General features: G+C 51.1%; 1 protein-coding gene and 1 long non-coding RNA gene across 3 annotated transcripts in view; one reads left to right on the top strand and one right to left on the bottom strand.

Moving 5' to 3' along the window:
- Positions 1-24,871, top strand: part of MTCL2 (microtubule crosslinking factor 2) — a 75,186-nt gene that overhangs the window by 22,744 nt on the left and 27,571 nt on the right. The window contains exons 2-6 of the mRNA XM_019972375.2: positions 85-309; positions 8,063-8,221; positions 20,306-20,368; positions 21,024-22,214; positions 23,402-23,548. Of these exons, the coding sequence (XP_019827934.2) occupies positions 85-309; positions 8,063-8,221; positions 20,306-20,368; positions 21,024-22,214; positions 23,402-23,548 (1,785 nt within the window). The remainder of the gene's footprint in view (positions 1-84; positions 310-8,062; positions 8,222-20,305; positions 20,369-21,023; positions 22,215-23,401; positions 23,549-24,871) is intronic.
- On the bottom strand, positions 303-23,403 carry LOC139186576 (uncharacterized). Of its 2 annotated transcripts, XR_011570208.1 has the most exons (4): positions 22,886-23,403; positions 15,125-15,204; positions 10,343-10,530; positions 303-603 (listed from the first exon to the last, which is right to left on the bottom strand). It is a non-coding gene; the product is annotated as an uncharacterized lncRNA (long non-coding RNA). The 2 variants fall into 2 exon arrangements; XR_011570207.1 differs by lacking the exon at positions 22,886-23,403 and having other exon boundaries at positions 15,125-15,918.

Genomic DNA, 24,871 nt, shown 5'->3' with positions numbered 1-24,871 from the left:
GGACGGTGTTGGGTATGGCTTGTGCTCAAGCACTCTGGCCACTGCCACAGGGCCCAGCGACCTGACCTCTCCTCCCCTCTGCAGGATGAGATCGAGGAGCTGCGGGCAGAGATGCTGGAGATGCGGGACGTCTATATGGAAGAGGATGTGTATCAGCTGCAGGAGCTGCGGCAGCAGCTGGACCAGGCCAGCAAGACCTGTCGCATCCTGCAGTACCGGTTGCGCAAAGCCGAGCGCCGCAGCCTCCGTGCTGCCCAGACCGGCCAGGTGGATGGCGAGCTCATCCGTGGCCTGGAGCAGGACGTCAAGGTGAGCCTGGGCCCCCTCCCCAGTCCTCAGAGGCGCCCCTGCTGGGTGGGGTGGTGGGGAGGGTCCTGAGCCTGAGTGGGCCCTGGTCAGTTCACTCCTTGTGTGTCCCTTGGGCAAGTCCCATCATCTCTTTGCATGTCAGCATCCTCGTCTGTAAATGGGGATCCCTGATGAACTGATAGGCCATCAATATGAATCCTCCCAGCAACAGCTGCCGTGTGAGTCGCAGCCACACACCTGATGCTGGGCTCCGTGTTGTCTCTGCGCAGTTCCGTGGAAGTTTTCTTTCTTGTGCTGAAGGAGAGTAGTGAAGGTCTGGAGTTGGATAAGGCTGGTTTATATCTTGGCCCCAATATGCCCTAATTTTATGGTTTTGAGCAAGTCACCTGTGTTTCAGTTTCCTCATCTGTAAAATGGGTATAACAGCAGCCCATGCCTCACAGGGCTTTATGAGATGAGATGAGATCAGGTAGGTAAGAGGTCACTGTAAACACTGAAAAATGTTAGCTACTATTATTATTCCCATTTTTCTGCGTGAGGAAAGTGAGGCTCAGGGAAAGGAAATACCTCTCCAAGGTCACGGGACCCGCTGTGTAGCTGGCAGAGCGCAGACTCATCAGCCTCCCATGCTGGCTGCCTGACCTCACTGTCCTCGGCTTCAGGGAGCTGAAGGATGGCCTGCAGTCTGGCGGGGGGAGGAGTCTGCCTTACCTGTCTGTGTGAGCCTAGGTCTGGGGACTGAGAAATCTGGGGGACCTAGCCCAACACCCAGCTCTCAGCACTCAGCCCAGCGTCATCCAGGGATGTAGGAGCTGGGGGTGAGGGCATCTCGCACAGCCTGGGGGCCTATGGGGTCTTCCTGCAGGGGGACCTCTGAGCCAAGGCTTGAGGCACAAGAAGGAGTGTTGGAGGAAGAGGGCACCTGTAAGCGGGTGAAGAGTGAACACCAACCCCACCCTGGACTTTGCGTCTCCCGTTGTCTTGCATGTGCCAGCTGCATCAGGTCTGCTGATGACGAAACAGAGCTCAGAAAGGTTATATCTCCAAGTCCAAAGTGCACAGGGACCTCCCTGATGGCCCAGTGGCTAAGACTCTGCACTCCCAAAGCTGGGGGCCTGGGTTCAATCCCACATGCCACAACTGAACATCTGGCAGACTGCAACAAAGATCGAAGATCCCACGTGCCGCAACTGAGACCGAGAGCTGTCAAACAACTAAATACAAATACTTTTTAAAAAATCAAGAAACGAAGTGCTCCTCACTATGTGAGAAGACAGCATCTGGGATAAATGGTTACAGAAATATTCAAATTCCCAGCACCGGATTAAGAGGGTGGCGGGTGAAGGAGAGCCCTAGAGGCTTAGAGGAATCTGGGTTTGGGTCCAGGTAGTTGGGGCTTTCAGGCAGAGACCCAGAAAAGTCAGCCTTAGACGAGGAAGGCGTGGAGGAAGGCTGGAGCTGAGAGCAGACTGGCTGGGTGGCTGGTGCCTCCATGGGAGGAGCCGGGAGCAGCTGGTGTGTGTGCAGAGTGTGAGCGGGGAGGCCCCTGGAGTCTGGGCGGGGGGAGCAGGCCCCTTCTGTTGGGATTTGAACCAGCCAATCAGCAGTCGGCTTGCCCCTTCCCTCCCTCCTCTCCCTGAGCCTGCAGCTGGGGCGCTGAGCTCATCCATGCCGGCCTGGACTGGACAGCTCTGGCTGCCTCCCTCAGTCCCATGTGCTGGGGACATTCTGGGGCGTTTCTCGGAGGTTCTCAGAATGCTGACTTCCCTGGTATCGCCTGGGAGGGCTTGATGGACCTAAGTGTGGAAAGGACTGCTTGCTGTCTGGAAGGGACCCTCTGATTTCTCAGCCAGCAAGAGCAGACTGGCATGGGGCCACTTCTTGGGGTCTCAGTTTCCTCTTCTCTTAAATGGTGGGGTTAGAGCAGCTGAATTTTCAGGGCTTTAGCAGCTCCAGTGGTTGTAGCAAGCAGGTGGATTATTGGTGTGGGTGCTGTGAAAGAAACCTCAGGCCTTGGTCCTCCCTCTCCCCCTGCTCCCCCAGGCTCTCTCACTCTTTGCTGGTTCTCACAGTTGGCAGGACCCACAGAATCTCAGCTGGAATGTTGTCCATCATGAGGAGGGCAGAGGTGGGGACAGAAACCTGCTCTGCCACTCGCTTGCCCTGTGGCTTTGGGAGAGCTGCTTTGCAGCCTGAGCCTCAGTTTCCCCATGTGGAAAATGGGGGTGCAGCAAGTCTCTACCTGGAGAGACTTTTGTGAGGATAAGATGAAATAGTGTAAGTAAAGAGCATGCTGAGCACAGGGGCCCGCTCGGGATGCTCCCCCAGCAAATAAGTAAATGTTGGTTGGGGTGTTACTGTTATTGTTCAGGAGAAAAACTTAAAAGTAGGATGAGTGGCTGGGCCAGGGTGAGGAAGTGGGTGGAATCTCAGCCTCCCTAGATGGATAAGTATAGCCTGGAGGTTTGTTTACCATGCAGATTCCCAGGCCCCAGCCTCAGGGGCTGGGATCCTGTGGGAGGGTATCAGGTTCCAGGAATCAGGGATGAAAATTCCCACCTGAGGAGACCCTTGTAGGGGGCCCCAGGACACACCAGTAAAACATTTCTTAGAAGCCGTTGCTGGAGAAAAAGTTTTGGCTTTGGGTTTACTTCCTGGGTGACTCGAGCAGGTTACTTTCTCTTTTTGTGCCTCAGTTTTCTCATCTGTACAATGGGGATGACATTCCCACCCTCCCTGGGTTCTTGGGAGCATGTAGCCACACTGAATCCAGATGCTGCCTGGACATGGGGTGTTCCTCAGTGAGGGCTCTCAGCTCCTGCCCTGAGGATTCAGTGTGACAGAGATGCCTTAAAGCCTTAGGCTTAGGAGCCAAGGGACTGATGAGCGAGCTGGCTGTGGCCTGGAGGCTGCCAGTTGCATTTGGCAGGAGCCGGGCCCCAGCACTGTAAACAGTGACCTCATGGCTGAGAGCATTTGTTTGTGCTTTGGGGATTTGCCCTGGTTTCCGGAAGCTGCAGCTGCTTTGCCTCCTGTAGTATCTCAGTCGCCCCAACTTGGGGATAGTTGGGAGGGTCGTGAGGGGATCACATGAGACAGGCAGGTGGGGCCCTTTGAGCCCCTGATGCTGTGAGCACACGTTGTGCTTTTTTAAAAATATATATATATATATTTAGTTTTTGGCTATGCTGGGTCTTAGTTACAGCACATGGGATCTTTCTTGCCGTGCATAGGCTCTATGAAAGTGAAAGTGAAAGCGAAAGTGAAGTCACTCAGTCGGGTCCGACTCTTTGTGACCCCATGGGCTGTAGCCTATCAGGCTCCTCCGTCCATGGGATTTTCCAGGCAAGAGTGCTGGAGTGGATTGCCATTTCCTTCTCCAGGGGATCTTCCCGACCCAGGAATTGAACCCGGTTTTCCCACATTGCAGGCAGACGCTTTATCATCTGAGCCATAGTTGTACCTTAATGGGTGGGATCTTAATTCCCTGACCAGGGAGAGAACCTGCATCCCTTGCACTGGAAGGCAGATTTTCAACCACTGGACCACCAGGAAAGTCCCTGTGCTTATTATTAATACTTTTATTACCAATATTAACACAATGTGTTTTCAAGTTTCAGGCCAACAGCAGGCTCAGACTGAGAGCAAGACTCCAGAGCTGACCCACCTGATTTCAAATCTGGTTCTGTAGCTTCCTAGTGTGTGACCTTGGACAAGTGACCTTTTCTTTCTGAGCCCCAGAATGGGGATGATAAAGTACTTCCTGAGGGTTGAAAGGCACGTGGTGCGTGCTCAGGGAGTGACCTGATTCTGCCTGCTTACCTGTGGGAGCCAGGGGGCCAAGGACCACTGAGACTCAGAGAGGGGAAGGGACAGGCCCAGACAGCAAGGCTCCTGCGCTCTAGACATGTGCTCTTTGTTGCTGAGGGCCTTCATCGGGGCACCGGGCTCTGTGGGGATCTGAGATTTGTCCACACTGGGGTTCTGTAAGCTACCTGACGCTCGGCCTTCTTTACGAGGCACCCCTGGGGATAGAGAGCAGATGGAGAAAGGGGTTCCTGGGGAGGGGACAGAAGGCAGCTGGGGACTCATGGAAGGGATGAAATCCACAGAGTCACTCATGGACCCCAGAAGATCCAGGAATCCACACTGATCATGCCTTCTTGGTGGGGAGTGGGTCACCTGGTCACCAGGTTGAGGCCTAGGTGGGAATGGAGTGAACCCCAGGTGGAGAGGAGCTTGCCCAGGTGGGAGTGTAGTTGGGAGAGGAGCCCCGGGTCCCCCCCAGCAGCTGGTCCCTCAACCCCAGTCAGGGACACAGCCCCCTCTGGACATTTGGGGGTGTGGGTGGTTGGGGGGGCACATCCCCAGCCAAGTTTGGCCAGGTGCAGCTCCATGTGTCAGTCATTCACTCCTTCATTGCCTACCACCCATTTTGCTTGTTGGAGTCTCGGATCTGTTTGTTCATCCAACAGGCATTTATTAGGCACTTAGTATATGCCAGACTCTGCACTGCTACCGGGATAGAGAGATATGAAGGAGTCCAGACATGGCCTGGATTCTGGACCTCTGTACTCCACCAGTCCTGCCTGCTGGGGGCTAAGCAGATGGATGAGTGAGTGAATGAATGAATGAAGTATTCATCAGGACAGGGGCTCACTGGGTGACCTCACAGCCTAAAACTTGGGACCAGAGCCACAAGCCTGGGGCTGAATACCTCTAGCAGAAATACTGACACTAAACTCAAGAGTGAGGCTATGAGATGTTGGACCAAGTCAGATAAAATTAGTGCGCAGAGGTGAAGCGGTAATCTTAACAATGCATTACAAAATCATTATTCTTTTTTGGCCACACCACGTGGCATGTGGGATCCCTGACCAGGGATCGAATCTGTGCCTGCTGCATTGGAAGCTCGGAATCTGAACCACTGTACCACCAAAAGGTCCCCCAAATCATTATACTTTTGAGTACCTACTGTGTTTCAGGCATCAGCCCAAGCCCTGTGTTGGTTATTCCCCACGACAGCCTTTGTGACAAAGCACTGTCACCCCCTTTTACCGATGAGCAAACCGAGACTTTAGATGGTTAAAAAAACTCCTGTCCTGGGTCACACACCCAGTGAGGGCTGAAATTAGGCTTGAAGCCAGTTTTGCCACCTGCAACGTCTTTGTTCTGCTAGTGAGGAATCACTCACCCCACTTTGTGGAGGGGGAAGGTTTTGGGGGCCTAGAGAGACTGTGGAAGGAGCCTGGTGAGCCGGCTTCTGGCTGCCCTTGGAGATCTTCAAGGGTGGAGAGAGGCAGTGGGCAACAGAGGGAGGAGAGAGAGGGAGTGCTGAATTTCCTCTCTGGCTGTTGTTTTTTCTGGCCTGCCTTGCACACTGCCAAGGGGTCTGTGCTGAGCTGGGCCTGGGCCCAGGCACAAGGCAGAGCCAGGGAGGGCCCTCTTCCCTTCCGGCGGGGAGGAGGTGCCACGGCCATTTCCGAGACTGGCAGGCCCGAGGCGCTGGGCTGTCTGCCTCACTTATCCTTCTTGCTGGCAAAAGTCCTCATACCCCTTGTGGAGTCCTGGCCACACGGTCCTTCAGCCAAAGCCCCTGAGGTCCCCCCAGCTCGGCCCACACTATCTCTGTTTGACTCTGAGCAGGTCATTTGCACTCTGAGCCTCTTATTTCCTTGCCAGCAAAATGGGGGCAGAATTGGGGTGAAGATGGGTGAATCTGGCACATAGCAGGCATTCAACAAATGCTGGTGCTCAGTCCTCTTAGGGATGGAGGTTATGATTTACCATCTCAGAAGGGCCTTCCTGGGACTTCCCTGGTGGGCCAGTGGCTAAGACTCCATGCTCCTAGTGCGGGGGCCCCGGGTTCGATCCCTGGTCAGGGAACTAAATCCTGCATGCTGCAGCTGAGACCTGGAACAGCCAAAAAAAAAAAAAAAAGAAGAAGGGCCTTCCTCATCGCCAGGGACCCCTTTTCCTACCCTTTCACCCCCTCCATCAGGGGATAGGACAGGGGGTGTCCTTGAAGAAATGGAGCATTTTTGCAGCAGAGTCTTGGAGCCGGTGACCTGGGGTTTGTGGGTCTGTCAGCTCCTCCCGGAGGGATGACCTGGACGGCTGCCCAGCCTCTGTCATTTGGGGCATGTACTGTGTCCCAGACAATTGGAAACAGGCCTCAGGGTCTTTGTCACACTGTGACCCCCAGCAAGCCATGCCCTCTCTGGACTCAGCCTCTCCCAGCAGCCGCCACCACTCACCCAGCACGCACTGTGCAGGCCCTGGGCCAAGCCTTTGGTGCAACAGCTGATTCAGGCCTCCTGTCGGCCCGTGAGATTGTGCTATTATTATTGCACCCATTTTGTAGTGAGGAGAAGGCAATGGCAACCCACTCCAGTACTCTTGCCTGGAAACTCCCATGGACAGAGGAGCCTAGTAAGCTGCAGTCCATGGGGTCGCGCAGAGTCAGACACAACTGAAGCGACTTAGCAGCAGCATTTTGTAGTGAAGGAGACAGAGGCAGAATAGGGAAATGATTTGCTCAGGAATATATGCTGGTCACTGGCAGAGAAAAAATGGGCTTCAAAGGGCTTTAGGGGAGCCTATCTTGCTCTGGGTTTCCCCTCTATGTATTATTATTTTTTTTAATTTATTTGGCTGTGCTGGGTCTTAGTTGCAGCATGCGGGATCTCTTTCATTGTGGCATGGGAACTCTTAGTTCAGTGTGTGGAATCCAGTTCCCTGACTTGGAGAAGGCAATGGCACTCCACTCCAGTACTCTTGCCTGGAAAATCCCACGGACGGAGGAGCCTGGTGGGCTGCAGTCCGTGGGGTTGCTAGAGTCGGACACGACTGAGCGACTTTATTTTCACTTTTCACTTTCATGCATTGGAGAAGGAAATGGCAACCCACTCCAATGTTCTTGCCTGGAGAATCCCAGGGACGGGGAAGCCTGGTGGGCTGCCGTCCATGGGGTCGCACAGAGTCGGACATGACTGAAGCGACTTAGCAGCAGCAGCAGGGGTTGAATCCGGACCCCCTACATTGGGAGCGTGGAGTCTTAGCCACTGGACCACCAGGGAAGTCCCTCCCCTCTCTTTAAAGTGAGCTTCTGGGACTTCCCTGACTGTCCAGTGGTTGGGACTCCACCTGCCGGTTCAATCCCTGGTCAGGGAGGATTCCACCTGTCGCAGGAGCCCGAGAGGAACATCTACTGAAGCCCGTGTACCTGGAGCCCGTGCTCTGCAAGAGAAGCCACTGCAAAGAGAAGCCCATGACCGCAACTAGAGAGTAGCCCCTGATTTCCTCAACTAGAGAGAGTGCGCATGCACTAAAGACCTAGGACAGCCAAAAATAAGTAAGAACATACATATATACATAAATAAAAATGAGTTTCTGGTCCTGCCATAGGCTCTTGAGAGAACTGGGCGAGAAGGTGGATGGGAGAGGCTTTTGGAAGCATTAAAAGATCCAGATAAATGTAAAGGCACTGCTAAGGATAGACAGGGCCTCTCACTTTCTAGGGGCTGGACCATGATGTGAACACAGGAAGCATACGGTTTCTGGGTTTGGGTTTTGGTTCTCCCACTTCCTGGCTGTGTGACCCTTGTTGAGTTACTTGACCTTTCTGTGCCTCAGTTTCTTCCTCTTTAAGTGGGGGTGATAAGAGTAACTGCCTGCCCTGGGGTTGCTCTGTGGCCAAGGTAGGATGGCCCTCAGCCTGCTCACGCCCTGCTTGTCACTCGCCTTTGCTCAGGTCTCTAAAGACATCTCAGTGCGGCTGCACAAGGAGCTGGAGGCGGTGGAGAAAAAACGGGCGAGGCTGGAAGAGGAGAATGAGGAGCTTCGGCAGCGGCTTATCGAGACTGAGCTGGCCAAGCAGGTGCTGCAGACGGAGCTGGAGCGGCCGAGAGAGGTGAGGGTCCTGTCCTACCTGGAAGGGCCAGGCCTGGGCTGGGCAGGCATGTGCCAGCCCCACCCCAGCCAGCGTCTCTGAACCTCTGCTCTGCACTGTTATGCCATCCTGGCAGAGCTGTCTATTCATTCATTGGTCCAGCACGTGCTCCCTGAGCACCTCCTGTGAGAACTGTGTGCTGGACACCAGGGACACAGTGGTGCTTGAGAGACACGTGGCTCCTGACCTCCAGGAGCCCAGAGGCCAATGAAGGAGACAGCCAGCCATCAAAGGAGCACAACTGGGTGCGAGATTACCTGAGAAGACATGCAGCAATGCCCAGCCTAGAGCCCAGCCCTCTGCGCCTCAGTCTCCTCATCTGTAAAATGGGATAGTAATACTTCCAAGTCATCAGAAGGACTAAGCGGGATATATTTTATGGATGTGCTTTAGGGACAGCCAGGCGCTCCCACTCAGTGTAAAGTCACTGCTGGGGCTGGCCTCTGACTGGTGTCTCAGCACATTTTTAGGACACAGCTGCTTCTTAAATGTGACTCCAGGCACCAGGCCATCTGTCTTTGCTCAGGAGCGCCCCTCCCACCTGGCAGCCTGTTCTTCCTCCTGCCGTGTGTTAGGTGTACAACATGTTAAGCACCATGCCAGACACTTTCTATAATTTCCATAATAGACCCAGTGAACTTGTGATTGTACCCATTTTATGGATGGGAAAATGGCCCCGAGGGAGGGAGGAATGTCCTCCAGGTCCAGTAGGGCCCACTGGGGTGCACTGATTAGAAACCACCAGCAGAGGCGATGCCTAAGGGCTGGAATCTTCCAGAAGCCAGCACTCTGTGTCCCAGACAGCCCGGGTGCCTTCTGGCCCCAGCTGGGCCTCAGCTGTCTGACTGCTCCCGAGGCATCCTAGGATCAAATGTTGTGCTGGGGCACAGGCCTCATCTTCCCGGGGACAGGCATTCCAGCGTTCCAGGACACACCACGGCCCCGAGGCCAGAGCAGTCCTTCAGCTGCCCTTCCCGCTGGGTGTGTTGGTGTGATGTGCCAAAGGCTTCTCAGAGTGGAGAGGGAGGTATGTGCTGCTCAGGGCTTCCCAGGGCGGGGTGGTGCCCCCTTCCCTCAGGCAGCCTCCTGTCGCCTGTGACCTGGCCTGGCCTGGTGCCAGAGGGCACCGTCTCCACACATCTCATTGCTGCCACCCTTCATAGTGAAAAGGAGAGACAGTTTCAGAAAGTGCCTTGGAGGTCAGGCTGTTCCTACTGTAAAAGAGGGGGAAAGGTTCGATGCATGAGAGAGGGTGCTCAGGGCTGGTGCACTGGGATGACCCAGAGGAATGCGACAGGGAGGGAGGGAGGTGGGAGGTGGGTTCAGGATGGGAACACATGTGCACCCATGGCTGATTCATGTCAGTGTATGGGAAAAACCACTACAATATTGTAAAGTAATTAGCCTCCAATTAAAATAAATAAATTAAAAAAAGAGAGAGAGGAAAAGGAGGCCCAGAGAGGGAGAGCTTGCCTGAGGTCACCCAGCCTTTCCTTGGCTGAGATGTGGCTGAGACCCTGAAGCTACCTCCCCTTTCTAAGTCTCAGTTTCTTCCTCTGTGACGTCAGGATAATAACAGTACCTAGCTTACGAGGTTCGTGATCAGTCATAAGATTCATAGCCATAGAACACTATGAAGAAGTTAGAAAGAATAAGGTAATATGGCAATTCCTGAAAAAATTAAACACAGAGTCACCAAATAGGCCAATTCTCTTTCTGGGTATATACCCCAAAGAATTGAAAAGAGGGACATGGGCAGATATTGGTACCCCCATATTCATAGCAGACCTCCCTTGTGGCTCAGTGGTAAAGAACCCCCCCTGCCAAGCAGGAGACCCAGGTTCGATCCCTGGGTCAGGAAGATCCTCTAGAGAAGGAAATGGCAACCCACTCAGTATTCTTGCCGGGAGAATCCCATGAACAGAGGAGCCTGGTGGGCTGCAGTCCCTGGGGTCCCAAAGAGTCAGACACGACCGAGGGACTAAACAACAGCATTCATAGCAGCGTTATTCACAGTAGCCAGAAGGTACAAGCAACCTACATGTCCATCAATGAACAAAGAAATACGTAGTATGTACTTACATTGTATGTGTAATCCCAAGAAGGAATGTGATTCCAACACAGGCTACAATGTGGGTGAATCTCGAGGACATTGTGCTCGATGAAGTAAGCCAAACACGACAGGACAAGTATTGTATGATTCCACTCGGATGAGATACAGAGAGTAGTCAGATTCATAGAAACAGAAGTAGGCTGGAGGTTATCAGAACCTGGATGGGGGAGGGTGTGGGGAGATATTGTTTACTACATACAGCATTTCAGTTTGGGGTGATGATAAAGTTCTGGAGGTGAGTGGTGATTATACCACTGAATTGTACACTTGCAAGTGGTTAAAATGGCAGATTTTATGTTATGTATATTTTACAACCATAAAAGGAAAACATGGTTAAAATGGTAAATTTTATATTAGGTATACTTTCCCTTTTTTTTTTTAAAGGTAGATACATATGCAGTGATGTGGAAAGATTTCTAAGGTACATTGTTAAGCACAAAAAGGAAATGATAGAACCATGCATGTTGTGCAATCTCGCTAATCATTTTGGAGACCTATACAGAACAAACTGGTTTTGAAGCATATGTGTCTATGCAAAAATGCATAGCCTGGAGGGAAATCCGGGGGAAAAACCCGCTGAACTCTGGTGTTAGAAGTGGTGGTCGTTTATGACTGCTGTAGTTAGGGTTTTTTTTTAGGGGGGGCATGGTGATTATTAGTGAAATTTTAAATGAAGTCAAGCGTGTAAAGAGTCCTTTGTGGGGCCTGGCACACAGTAGATGCTCAGGAAACACTGGTTCACTTCCTACTTACTTATGTGGCTACAGCAGGTCTTAGTCGCATCATGCGGCTCTTTCGTCGTGACGCATGGACTCTTTAGTTGTGGACGAGCTTAGTTGCCCCACAACATTTGGGATCTTTGTTCCCCCACCAGGAATCAAACCCATGTCCCTTGCATTGCAAGGTGGATCCTTAGCCACTGGACCTCCAGGGAAGTCCCTCACTTCCTCTTGAAGGTGATATCAGCAGAGTTGGTTTAGCCTTCCCTGATGTCCCTTGGAGTCTTAGGATCTGGGCAGGGAGGCGTGGCCCTGTGTTTATTGGCTGGTTGCCCTCTCCCCCCTCCTTCTCTTTCCTGATATGGTTTCTATGGAGACAGGGGTCCCTTAGCAATTCTGCCAGAGCTGCTCTAGTCCCATCATCGAGATCTGCCTTTGCCATCCTGACAGGTTGCTGTGGCGATGCTGTCACCCAGCTGGGAACAGGAGCCCCTGGCCTGAACTGATGTGGTTGCTATGGAGACGGCACTTCGCGGGAGAGAAGGGAGGGTGGCCTGCCCCAGCCATGTCTGCAGTGGCACTGTCGCCAGCTGGATTGCAGCTCAAAAACCGTAATAGCAGCCCCCCAACCCCAATCCAGGATCACTCCCCTTCTTTGTATTTTAGGCAGAAGGCCAATATCAATGTTGATGGGATTTATTATAATAAAGCTGCTGTGTCTGAGCGCTTCTGTACCAGGCGCTGCACTAAGCAGTTTATGTGTCTTCACATGGTGTAGCCAACAGCCTCCCAAGGAACATAGTGATTTTTGTCCCCATTTTATTTTGTTTTCTTTCTAGCCATGCTGCGAGGCTTGTGAGATCTTGGTTCCCCAACCCAGGACTGAACCTGGGCCCCTTGGCAGTGAAGACTCTGAGTCTTAAGCCCAGGACATCCAGGGAATTCCCATTTTGTCCACGTTCTATAGATGGTACTCCTCTTGACAATTGTTTAATTGCAATATAGTCCACATACCATAAAAGTCACCATTTTATGTGTTTATTTTGGCTTGTGGGATCTTAGCTCTGTGACCAGAGATTGAACCCAGGCTCTTGGCAGTAAAAGTGTGGCGTCCTAACTGCTGGACCACCAGGGGAAAATTCACCATTTTAAAGTGTACAATTCCATGGGTTTTAATATATTCATAATGATGTGCAACCATCACCATTATCTAATTCCAGAACATTCTGTTGTCAACAGTCACTCCCCCCTCCGGCCCGTGGCAACCTCTCATGTATGAGTGTATGAGTGACATAGAGACTCTCTGTCTCTATGGTTTTGCCTATTGTGAACATTTCATCCAAATAGAATCATGCAATGTGATCTTTTGTGACCGACTTTTTTCACTTAGCATCATGTTTTCAAGGTCTATGTTGAGACAGGGTGTCAGTACTTCATTCCTTTTCCTGGCCATATAATAATCCTTTGTATGGAGAGACCACAGTTTGTTTATCCATTCATCAGTTGATGGGCATGGGGTTGTTTCCACTTTGGGGGCTGTTATGAACTAATGCTGCTGTGAGCCCTTGTGTACAGGTTTTTGGGTGGACATGTTTTCAGTTCTCGGGTGTATACCTGGAGTGGACCTGCTGCATGTAGACGGGATAGGAGAAAGGACTCTTTGCGTCTTCCAAAGGCACACTGACTCTCATGGCAATGCCCCTGCGCTCCTTGCCCCATCCAGGGGCCTTCCCAGAAGGAACCCTGCTGTGTTTCAGGACCTCTGAAGGGGCTGCTTATTCCAGTGAGGACCTCCTTCTCTGGCCTGGGCTTCTTGGCCTGATTCCCACTCTTATGGGTTAAGAAGGGCACTGACTGTAGCATCAGTTCACCTGGGCTCCCCTTTCCGTCTGCTGGATTCATCATGTCGTGCAGCCCTGCTATGGCCTCTGTGCTGCAGGACGAACTTGAACTTGGAAGTCACATGGGCCTGGGTTTGAATCCTGGCTTTGCCACTTATTGGCAAGTAACTGTAGCATTGGGCAAATCGTGTAACCTTTCTAGTGCTCAGTTTGTTCGTTTATAAAATGGGACTATGAATCCCTGCTTCTCAGAGGTGTTTGTGAGAATTGATCAAGACAAAGCAGGTAAGGACTTGATCAATGCTGGTTATCAGTATTGTGTCAGCACCCTGACAACCTCTATGATGGCTGTGGTCCCGAAGAAGTATTTACCTTAATCTAATAACTATGCTTCTGGGACATGCCTGGTGATCCAGTGGTTAGCACTCTGCACTTCCAATGCAGGGGGGTGCGGGTTTGATCCCTGGTCAGGGAACTACGATCCCACAGGCCACGAGGCGTAGCCAAAACATAAAATTTAAAAAATAAGTCATAAGTAAATATGCTTCTGCTGCCTCTAGCAAGAAGCTCTCCATATCAGGCTGCCAGTTGCCCACAGAAGGAGCAGTTAAGTTGCAAGACTGCGCTTGCAGTTGGCGGCGTCTGTCCCAGTGATTTGATCTGGGGCCCTTGTCAAACCATTCTCTGTTCCCTCCTCCCCAGTGGTCTCCCCCAGCCAGGAACCACACCCACTCTCTAGCTTCTTCAGCCAAGAATGCCTCAGTCTTTGAGATGCACCCCCAACCCAGATCCCCCTCCACCACCACCACCACCACTCCGGAGGAAATTTCATCCACACAGCACAGTCTGTGTTTTCAGGAGACCTTTCCAAACATCCCCTCTAAACTGGGTGAAAATCTACCCAACTGTTTTGGCAGAAGGCTCATTTTATTCCTTGAAGGTTGGTCTTTGTTTCCTGGCAGGATGGAAGGTATTAGCAGGCAGGGGGCCGCTGCAGTTGTGTTCTGCAGCCTCTCCAGTGCAGGCTGGGGGGGGCGCGGGCACCATCCTGGTCTCCCCAAGAAGGGAGAGAAGGGCAAGTGGGGACAGAGTTCCTGCTGCTACTAGGAGCTGTTAGACCAACGATGCTTAGAGGCGCCACCCTGGCTGCCCAGAGGCGGCCTTGTGCGTTGCTCGTGGGTGGGGAAGCCCCCTGCTGCTTGGCGGCCAAGGAGTGTGCCCTCGGGGTCCGGTACATGTGACTGGCATTCCTGTGGGTGCTCAGGCGTTGTCCTGCTCCGCCCCGTCCCATCCCACCCTGCAAGGCTCAGGAACAGAACATCTGCCCCTGGGGGCTCCACAAAGGGGCTCTGACGTCCTGGCTCCCTGGAGGGAACCCTGCCTGACCAGCTGCTGCCGTGCAGAGGGGAGGAAGGTCTGTGTGCTCTGTGAGCCTGCCTTGTTTTCCCTCCAGAGCCGCAGAGCACTATGGGAGCCCACGTGGCTGAGATGGGGTTGGGTCAGGGTCCGTTCCATCCAGAAAAGACTGGAGCCACTCTGGTCCTGAAAGGTTTCCTGCTTCAGCCCCTCTTCTCTGCCCACTGCCTGTACTTTCTTTCTTTTTTTAAAAAATTAATTTTTATTTATTTGGCTGCACTGGGTCTAAGTTGCAGCATGTGGGATCTTTACCTGTGGCATGTGGGATCTAGTTCCCTGACCAGGGATTGAACCCGGGCCCCCTCCATTGGGAACGTGGAATCTTAGCCACTGGACCACCAGAGAAGTCCTGTCCTCCTTTTTTGGTGGGCACTCAGAGCACCCCCCCTGCCTATTGAAAAGGCATTCATGACTTTCCTCGGGGAAAGTACGTTAAAAAAAAAACACAACAAAATAAAACCCTTTACTATAACTTTCTCCTTCCACCTGACAGTTAACATATGCTTAGTAGAGAAAGACTACAGAATACAAGGAAGCCATAAGGAGAAAAAGTCTCACCTGTAGCCCACTATTCAGAGGGAAGTCCTCTGCGTAATTACCAGATTACTATTTGGGTCGGAGTTCTTTCCAATCTGTTGTATTTCCAGTATGTTTTTCTATGTGTGTGCACACATATTGAAATGTACATATGCATTTGTTTTGACTAGAAAAGTAATACAAGGTCAGTGAAACAAAAATTTCATTACAAAAACACATAAATGCATGCCTAGCATACCTCTAAGGCTGGACACAGCAGACTCTGGTTGCCTTGGTTGCCTGGGGTGAGACAGCCGGTTAATGGGTTCACTGTATTCCCTGATGCCAGGAAAGATCGAAGGCGGGAAGAGAAGGGGACGAAAGAGGATGAGATGGTTGGATGGAATTACCGACTCAATGGATATGAGTTTGAGTAAACTCCGGGAGTTGGTGATGCGAGGCCTGGCGTGCTACGGTCCATGGGGTCGCAAAGAATCGGACACGGCTGAACAGCTGAACTGAACTGAACTGTATTCCCTTTTGGATTTTTTTGAAGTTAAATGAATGTGAGTGTGCTCTCCAAAATATAAGAAATGATAAAAACCATACATAAAAGAAGAAAGCCTCCCCTAACCACTTCCCTCAATTCGATGCCTGCTTCAGCCTAACCCATGGTTTTAGTTTGTGCCTTTTCAGGCCTTTATGCTTTACAATGTATAGTTGTTTCTGTATGTATTTTTCAAAATAAAGATGGGATTATGTTATAAGCACAGTTTTTGTAACATACATGATAATGTAGCATGAACACAGGCTGTCTTTTTAAATGCTGGATGTTTAGGGGTTTTCTTCTGCTTAAGGTGCTTATTATAAAAATCAAAGATCACAGAGCCAAGTAAACATAGGAAGGAAAAAAGTCTAAAAGAACACCATCTATTTCAGTATTTTAAACACAGAGCCAGAGGTCTAGAAGGAGCTCCAGCCAACCTTTGGCTGTGGTCACCCTCAGGAGATTGGGTGAGGGTATAAACAGGGGGACTCCTGCTTTGTCAGCATAGTATAGATTTACAGTGAGAATATAGCTTTATGTATTAATTTACTTTTTAAAAATTATGTAATTTTTAAAAAACTTTAAGGAGAAAACACTGGTGGACTATGTCTTCACTCCTCTCAAAAACGTGGGGTTAGAAAGGTGAGAAGTGCAAGTTCTCTGTACTCTCCTTGTTTTCAACTGGGTGTATATTCTTTAAATCATATCCCCCACCATGCACACGCACACACGTATACCCACATGCATGCATGCACACACGTGTCTTATTTTTATAAAGATGTAACACGTTCTAGTTTTTTTAAAAAATCATTTTATTTATGTATTTATTTTTGGCTGTGCTGGGTCTTTGTTGGTACTTGGGCTCCTCTCTAGCTATGGTGCGTGGGCTTCTCGTTACAGTGGCTTCTCTTGTTGCAGTGCACAGGCTCTAGTGTGTGCGGGCTTCAGCAGCTGCAGTGCATGGGCTCCGTAGTTGCAGCTCCCCGGCTGTAGAGCCCAGCCTCAATAGTTCTGGTGCAGCCACTTTGTTGCCTCACGGCCTGTGGGATCTTCCCAGATCAGGCATCAAACCTGTGTCTCCTGCATAGGGAGGTGGATTCTTATCCACTGAGCCATCAGGGAAGCCCCCCTCTAGCTTGTCTTAAATAACAGCTTTCTTGAGATATAATTCATTTACCATAAAGGTTGTCTTTTTTAAAGGGTAGAGTTCAGTGGTTTTTAGAGTACTCAGAGTTGCACAGCCATCACGGCTCTCTAATTCCAGAACATCTTCATCGCCCTAGAAAGAAACCTCAAGCCATCGAGTCACTCCCCACTCCCTCTTCCTCCCTGGCAACCACTAATCTACTTTTGGCCTTTGTGGATTTGCCTCTCCTGGACTTTTCATGTAAATGGAATCATATGTGATGTGTCCTCCTGTGACAGGCTTCCTTTACTCAGCACAGTGTTTCCAAGCATGTTGTAACATCGATCAGGACGTCATTCTTTCCCATGGCTGACGAATATTCCCCTGGGTGGATATACCATGTTTTATTATCCATTCATCAGTTGGTGGACGTTTGGGTTGCAGGTTTTGTTTTACAGTTTCCTTCCTTCTGTCTCAGAGTTTATCATGTCAGTGAATTTCACTCTCCCACTGCCCTTTTTAATGACTTCAGGTTTTGTATCATCTCAGTCCTTTATATGTGATGGCTGGGACCTCTCAGTGCCTCTGGGAACCCCTGGCTCCCCTTCCTGTCACCCACTTGCCTCCTCCAGGAGGTCTGCAGTAGTCATTTAATCTGTAGCTCAGTTTTGTAGATGATGGAGTGGAGTTTCTGGGAGAGGAAGTGGTTCACCCAGGCGTCCCACCTGAGTTCCCGGACCCACCCATCAGCTTGTGATGTGAAAGTGTTCTGTGCTCAGTTCTGTCTGACTCTTTGCAACCCCATGGACTATAGCCCACCAGGCTCCTCTGTCCATGGGATTTTCCAGGCAAGAACACTGGAGTGGGTGGCCATTTCCTGCTCCAGGAGATCTTCCTGACGCAGGGACCAAACCCGGGTCTCCCGCATTGCGGGCAGATTCTTTCCCATCTGAGCTACCAGCGAAGCCCAATACACTTGCGATAGGCAGGCCCAGATCTGCAACCCTGACCGTCTTGACTCCAGACCCCGCACCTCACCACTGCGGGAGGGGGTCTCTCTCTGAGCATCCCCTTCCCAGACCTCTTTTGTGGGAGGAGCTCTTTGTGGAAAGACTTGTTTTGTGACCCTCACCCACCTTCCCTACTCTTACCTCCTAGCTTTTGAAAGATTCCCCCATCAGCCCTTCTCAAATACTGCCTTCCTGCTCTTGGCACCCAGCGTCTGAAATATCAGCCTCTGCCTTCCTGCCTCATTTACATTTCAAAAGGTCTCTTTAGAATTTGATTGGGCTTTAAGATAAACTTAAGAGCCTGTCTCGGGTTCATCTTCCTCCCTAGCTCTGTAGTTCCAACCTTAGCTGCACATTAGAATCACCTGGGAAGCTATTTAAAAATACTGATGCCTGGGACCTACTCAGACCAATGATGTGAGAATCTCTGGGGCTGGGATCTTGGGTATCACTTTTTAAAATTTCCTCTAGGTAATTCTGATTTGCCCTCAGGTTGAGAGCCACTGTGCTGGGTCCGCCCTGGCCTCTGTTGAAGAAGATACATTTTCTCCTTCCAGTTTTTGGAGCTAGAGCAAGAGTTCTGTCCAGAACTGGTCCCACGTCAGCTCTGGTTTTGCTGTGGGACCTCTCTCTTGGCTTCAGTAAAGAGGAGGCTTGGTTCTCACCTACAGGGGTGGGGTGTGAGAGGTGGTGGACAGGAAGCACATGTATTCAAACTACTTGGAAGCATGCTCAAAGATTACCTGCCCGACTTGAAAAGTCAAATGCAACCCCAAAGTGGTTTTATACTCCACTAAGTGAAATACTCACTCCTCTCAAGGGAAGACGTGGTCAGTGGACTCCTGCCTCGGAGTGACTTTTTTAAATGCTGAGAAGCTTCAGAAAAGATGGTTGTAACAATTCCTCAAATTCCCCTCTATAGAACTTGTGCTATTTTGCATTCTTGCCACTGATATTGAGTGTTCCTGTTTTTCCATCGCCTCATCAATAGAACGTGTTGTCAGATGTTTGGATTTTTGCCAATCTGATAGGTGAGAAATTGTATCTCCGTGTAGTTTTAATTTGCATTTCTCTTCCATGAATAGGGAACCATCTTCCTATGGTTGGAGCTATTTACCACTCTTTGCCTGTGAACTGGTTTTCATCTCTCTAGCCCATTTCTCTGTAGGTTTGTTGGACTTGATCTTGTGACTCTCTTCATGTATTTAGGATATTAACCATTTGTCAGTGTCATACACTGCAAATATTTTTTCCCAGTTAGTCATTTATATTTTTACTTTTCTTAGAGCATTTCTTTGCCCCAGATAGAATTTGCTTATCTAATCAAATGTATCAATTTCTTCCCCTATTGCTTCTGTATTTTTGTGTTTGTTTTTGTTTTTTTTGGCCTCATTGTGCAGCCTGTGAGATCCTAGTTCCCCCAACCAGGGATAGAACCCTCGCCCCTGCACTGGGAGCATGGAATCTTAACCACTGGACCACCAGGAAAATCCCTGCTTCTGTGTTTTTGAATCATGATGATTATCAGAGCCTATCTGCATGAAAACCTACCATTTACATTGTAAAAAAAAGATCAGTTCCTCATCATTTCTAAGCCTCTTATATAATTATGATTTGTTTTACCATATTCATTTTGTTTATTAATGTGTGTTAGTCACTCACTTGTGTCCAACTCTTTGCGATCCCATGGACTGTAGCCAGGCTCCTCTGCCCATGGAATTCTCCAGGCAAGAATACTGGAGCAGGTTACCATTCCCTTCTCCAGGGGATCTTCCCGACCCAGGGATGACACCCTGGTCTCCCACATTGCAGGCAGCTTCTTTACCATCTGAGCCACCAGGGAAGCCACCTGGAGTTCCATGTAAAAGTGATATCATACAGTATTTGTCTTTCCCTGTCTGATTTATTTCACTTAATATAAGAGAAATATTACTGTTTACTAATATCCACTCTGAATTAAAGTTCTCACTACAATGCCAGTTCCTTGAGCTCAGGATTCCCCCTGAGATGGAGATTTGCATGCAGAGGCTTATGGAAGCGTCCTCCTGGAATAACGCCATCAGAGATGGAGGCAGCAGGAGAAGCTGAGTTGCGGAGCATTCATACTCATGGCCTCAGCTGATCCAATGGGGAGCTCCAGAGCTGGTGTGGGAAGAGGGCATGGACTAGTCATTGAATGTGGCTTCCCCCCATTGCCCCCCTCGCCCCCACAGGGAGGGCACAAGACCTTGGTTGAGGTAGTTGCCCTCAGCCAGTGACCATCGCTGGAAGGGGGACTAGAGGAATGTTCTAGTACTAAGGGGAGGATCTGGGCATAACACTCCAATATCCCCCTGGTACCCGTCTGTCATGGTCCCTGCTGTATTCTCCATGCCTTACTCTGCCTGGCACATGATGGGTGCTCAGGGAGTCTTTGGTGAATGAATGAAAGACAAACAAGAATGGAAACCCAGATTTTCCAGGTCTTGGGCTCAAGCCGATTAGATCACAATTCTGGGGTGGGAGAGAGGGGAGGAACCCTGGGCAGGTGGGTTCAGAATCGTCTTAAGTACTGACCTGGCTCTCCATTTGCAGTCTCTTGGTGGTCTTAAGACTCCTCTAACTCAGCAGTTGGTGCTGCTCAAGGCTGGCCATGGCTGGGCTGGGCTGGCTGGGGAGGGCAGCATTTCTCAGCAGAACCCTGGCTACCACGACTGCTCTTGGATGTGCATCACCCTTGTGAGCTTTCAGTTCAATTTCTTTTTAATCCTCCTCCAGCACTCCTTGAAGAAAAGAGGAACGCGCTCCCTGGGGAAGACGGACAAGAAGTCTTCGGTGCAGGTACTTCTGGTCAGCCTCCACAGCCGCAGGCAGCATAACCCCAAGTGGCAGGTTTTAGTCTGAAGGCTCCTGGCTTAACAAGTGGCCTGAGGAGTCCCCAGAGGTGTCCACCCCTCCCCTGTTTCTACTCCGCCCTCCCCTTGTTCATTTTCTTAGCTTTGATGCCAGCTTTACTTCTCCAAACTACGCCCTGAACCCGTGGTTCTCACATGCTCTGCTCTGTATAGTGCTGTCTGTAGCACAGGTCAGGCACAGAATACAGTTAGTCTCAAGTGGTTCTGGATGATCAGGGTGTCAGGCACTTTTTATATATTGTCTCCTTTAATTTTCTTCATGGTCTGTTGGGGGCGGCGTTATTGCCCCATTTTACAGATGAGAAAACTGCAGTAGCAATGGTAGTAGTACTAGCAGCAACAGTCACACTGACAGAATGTCACTTACTCCAGGAAGCCCTCCTGGACTCCTCAGGCTATATGTGTGCCCCATTTGTGTGCTGCGTCCGCCTCTCTGCCTCCTCTCTGGACCCCCAGCGCCTTAAGCGTCGAGACTCTCTTCCCAGCACCTAGTAGTTAGAGCTCCCGAAACGGTGTGGCTGAGCCTCCCAACACTAACTTTCCTGGCTCCTGCCTATTCCCTGTTCCCCCTCCGGCCCCAGGAGGACAGCGCGGACCTGAAGTGCCAGCTGCATTTTGCAAAGGAAGAGTCGGCGCTCATGTGCAAGAAGCTCACCAAGCTGGCCAAGGAGAACGACGGCATGAAGGAGGAGCTGCTCAAGTACCGCTCGCTCTACGGGGACCTAGACGGTGCCCTGTCGGCGGAAGAGCTGGCGGACGCCCCCCACTCACGGGAGACGGAGCTCAAGGTGCATCTGAAGCTGGTGGAGGAGGAAGCCAACCTGCTGAGCCGCCGCATCGTGGAGCTGGAGGTGGAGAACCGCGGCCTGCGGGCCGAGATGGACGACATGAAGGATCACGGCGGCGGCGGTGGCTGCGGGGGCCCCGAGGCTCGCCTGGCCTTCTCCGCGCTGGGCGGTGGCGAGTGCGGGGAGAGCCTGGTGGAGCTGCGTCGACACCTGCAGTTCGTGGAGGAGGAAGCCGAGCTGCTGCGGCGCTCCTCCGCGGAGCTGGAGGACCAGAACAAGCTGCTGCTGAGCGAGCTGGCCAAGTACCGCTCGGAGCACGAGCTGGACGTGACGCTGTCGGAGGATAGCTGCTCGGTGCTCAGCGAGCCCTCGCAGGAGGAGCTGGCGGCCGCCAAGCTGCAGATCGGCGAACTCAGCGGCAAGGTCAAGAAGCTGCAGTATGAGAACCGCGTGCTCCTCTCCAACCTCCAGCGCTGTGACCTGGCTTCCTGCCAGAGCACGCGGCCCATGCTGGAGACGGACGCTGAGGCTGGCGACTCCGCCCAGTGCGTGCCAGCTTCCCTGGCTGAGGCCCCGGGGCCCGCGGCCGCTCGGCTCTGCCGGGCCCGGGAGGCCGAGGCCCTGCCGGGGCTGAGGGAGCAGGCCGTTCTGGTCAGCAAGGCCATCGACGTCCTGGTGGCCGACGCCAACGGCTTCTCTGCCGGCCTACGCCCCTATCTGGACAACGAGTGCGCCGACTTCCGGCTGCACGAGGCCCCAGACAACAATAGCGAGGGCCCCAGGGACACCAAGCTGATGCATGCTCTCCTGGTGCGACTGAGCCTGCTCCAGCAGGAGCTCAACGCCTTCACGAGGAAGGCGGACTCGGTCCTCGGGGGCCCAGTCAAGGAGCCTCCGGAGCCCTTCTCCACACTGCCTGCCTTGAGCTCCCAGGGGCCCTCCAAGGAGATTCTTCTGGCCAAAGACCTTGGCTCAGACTTCCAGGTAAGACGTCCCAGGCAAGGGCCCTATTGCTTTTTTTTTTCGCCTGGCCGCACTGTGCAGCAGGCAAAACTTCTCCAATCAGAGATCGAACCCACGCCCCCTGCAATGGATGCGTGTGAAGTCTTAACCACTGGCTGTGCAGTGCTAAGTCGCTTCAGTCATGCCCGACCCTCTGCGACCCCATGGTCTGTGGCCCACCAGGCTCCTCTGTCCCTGGGATTCTCCAGGCAAGAATACTGGAGTAGGTTGCCACGGCCTCCTCCAGGGCATCTTCCCAGCCCAGGGATCGAACTGGCCTCTCTTAAGTCTCCTGCATTGGCAGGCTGGTTCTTCACCACTAGCACCACTGGGAAGCCCCTTAACCACTGGACCACCTGGGAACTCCCCTATTACTTTTTATATATTTGTGTGTATACACACACACACACACACATATATATAAACCTTTTACTGAACCATATCGTACAGAGACGCACACAAAACACAAATGTGCAGCTTAATGAATCTTCCCAAGGTGAGCACACCCATGTCATCATCAAGATGACAAGAACCCCAGCAGCCCCTCCTCAGGTCCCCTGTTAGCCACTGTCCCCACTCCCAAGGTAACCCTTCTCTCAATTCAGTTCTGTCTTTGAACTTTGCATAAATTGGATCACACAGAACACACTCACCTGCGCCTGACTTCTTTCACTCACCATTACGTTTGCTGTCTCAGGTAGAAGTAGTTCCGAGTGTTCTCCGGACCAGATATGACCTCATGGAGTGAATATACCACAGTTCCTTTAGTCGTTCACCATTGATAGATACAGGCTCCTCTGTCCATGGGATTCTCCAGGCAAGCATACTGGAGTGGGTTGCCATGCCTTCCTCCAAGGGATCTTTCCCACCTGAGTCTCTTTTATCTCCTGCATTGGCAGGTGGGCTCTTTCCCACTAGCAGCACCTGGGAAGCCCCTAAGACCTGACACAGTCGAATAAAGTTAATTCATTTAAAAAAAACAAAAACAAAAAAAATTCATGGAGAAGTTGCAGTGCGCCAACCACCGGAGGTGAGTCCACTTAGGTCCCTGCCCTCAGGTGCCCGGTCAGAGGCTCCCACAGAGCCGGGGGCCTGGAGTGGGCGCTGTTTCTGGCCCCCCACATGCCCCTCTCGGGGTCACCTTTAGTTTCCTCTGCTTGTGCCTCTAGGTGCAGCCTCCTGACCTGAGGGACCTGCCAGAATGGGAGCCCAGGATACGAGAGGCCTTCCACACCAGCGACTTGGACTCCAAGTCCGACCCTAGCCGGAGCTTCAGGCCTTACCGAGCTGAGGACAATGATTCCTACGCCTCTGAGGTGGGCCTGGGCCCACACAAGAAGGGGCGAGGGGTAGGAGGAGAGTGGCTGAGGTGACTCAAGAACAGAGTGACCTGTGGAGAATCTTAGCCGGTGTTGATATGGATTCTGAGTGTTTCCTTTGGTTGCAAGCTTCCTGGCAACAAGGGCTGGATGAGAAACAAGGAAGTTTGGGCCATTCTCAGGACCTGATGACAGGAAGTTTATAAACTCATCTGAGGAAGTTTTTTTTTTTTTAATTTATTTTTGGCTGCGCTGGATCTTCGTTGCTGCCGGCTTTCTCTTGTTGCAGCAGGCAGGGGCTACTCTTCCTTGCCGTGCGCAGGCGTCTTGCGGTGGCTTCTCTCGTTGCAGAGCACAAAGTCTAGGCTACGGACCTCAGAACCCGGGGCCCTCTGCATTGAGAGTGCAGAGTCTTAACCTCGGGACCACCTGGAAAGTCCTCAAGTAATTTTAATAAGCTGCACACTGCTGTGTAATCAGCAAGCAGATCAATGAATAACCCATGACCTGTCCCTGGAAGCTTCCCTTCTAGTCCCCATTTAGTCACATCCTGACTTCTAACCAGATAGATTTGTTTTGCCTGTTTAGCTCCAAATCCTTATAAACAGAATTTCTCCTGAAAATGTAGAGTTTTATTGTCTTTTTCATAGGAGTTTCTTATATTATAAACAGCAAATAATTAGAATCCCTAAATAGCATAGCATAAGGATGGAAAAAGAAAATCAAGATCACAAGATTAACACATAGTTAACTACTGTGAATGTTTAGTTTGTTTAACTTGTTATTGAAATATAGCGTAAAAATATACATATAGTAAAGGGCACTATCCTTTTTGGTTTTTTGGCCACACCTCTCAGCTTGTGGGATCTTAGTTCCCTGACCTGCGTATTCGGCGGTGAAAGCACGTTGTCCTAACCACTGGACCACCAGGGAATTACCAAGGGCACTATCCTTAAGTGTACAGTTGAATGGATTTTTACATAAGTATAGACCCATTAAACACATATGTTTGATCCCTGACTTACCTAAGCTGTTTGTAAATTATTACAGTTATAAACAATGAGATGAACATTTTTGTGAATTCACTTAGTTTTCATAGTATATCATTTTCCTCAAATAAATTTTCACCAGAAAGTATCAAGTTAAAATTCTAATAATAGCTAGATTTGATGTGCACTGTTTCATTTCATCTTCATGACAACCCACTGAAGTAGGGACCTGCCGTCATGCCTGGAGTATACGTGAAGGATAGCTTGGGTCTGACTTCCTGCTGTCTCGATCCCCTCTGACCATCATCCTTTGACTGCAGTTTCTGCCCTT

Source organism: Bos indicus, chromosome 13 (genome assembly GCF_029378745.1).
Source record: "Bos indicus isolate NIAB-ARS_2022 breed Sahiwal x Tharparkar chromosome 13, NIAB-ARS_B.indTharparkar_mat_pri_1.0, whole genome shotgun sequence".
NCBI lineage: Eukaryota > Metazoa > Chordata > Mammalia > Artiodactyla > Bovidae > Bos > Bos indicus.
This window is presented reverse-complemented; position numbering and strand designations above follow the sequence as displayed.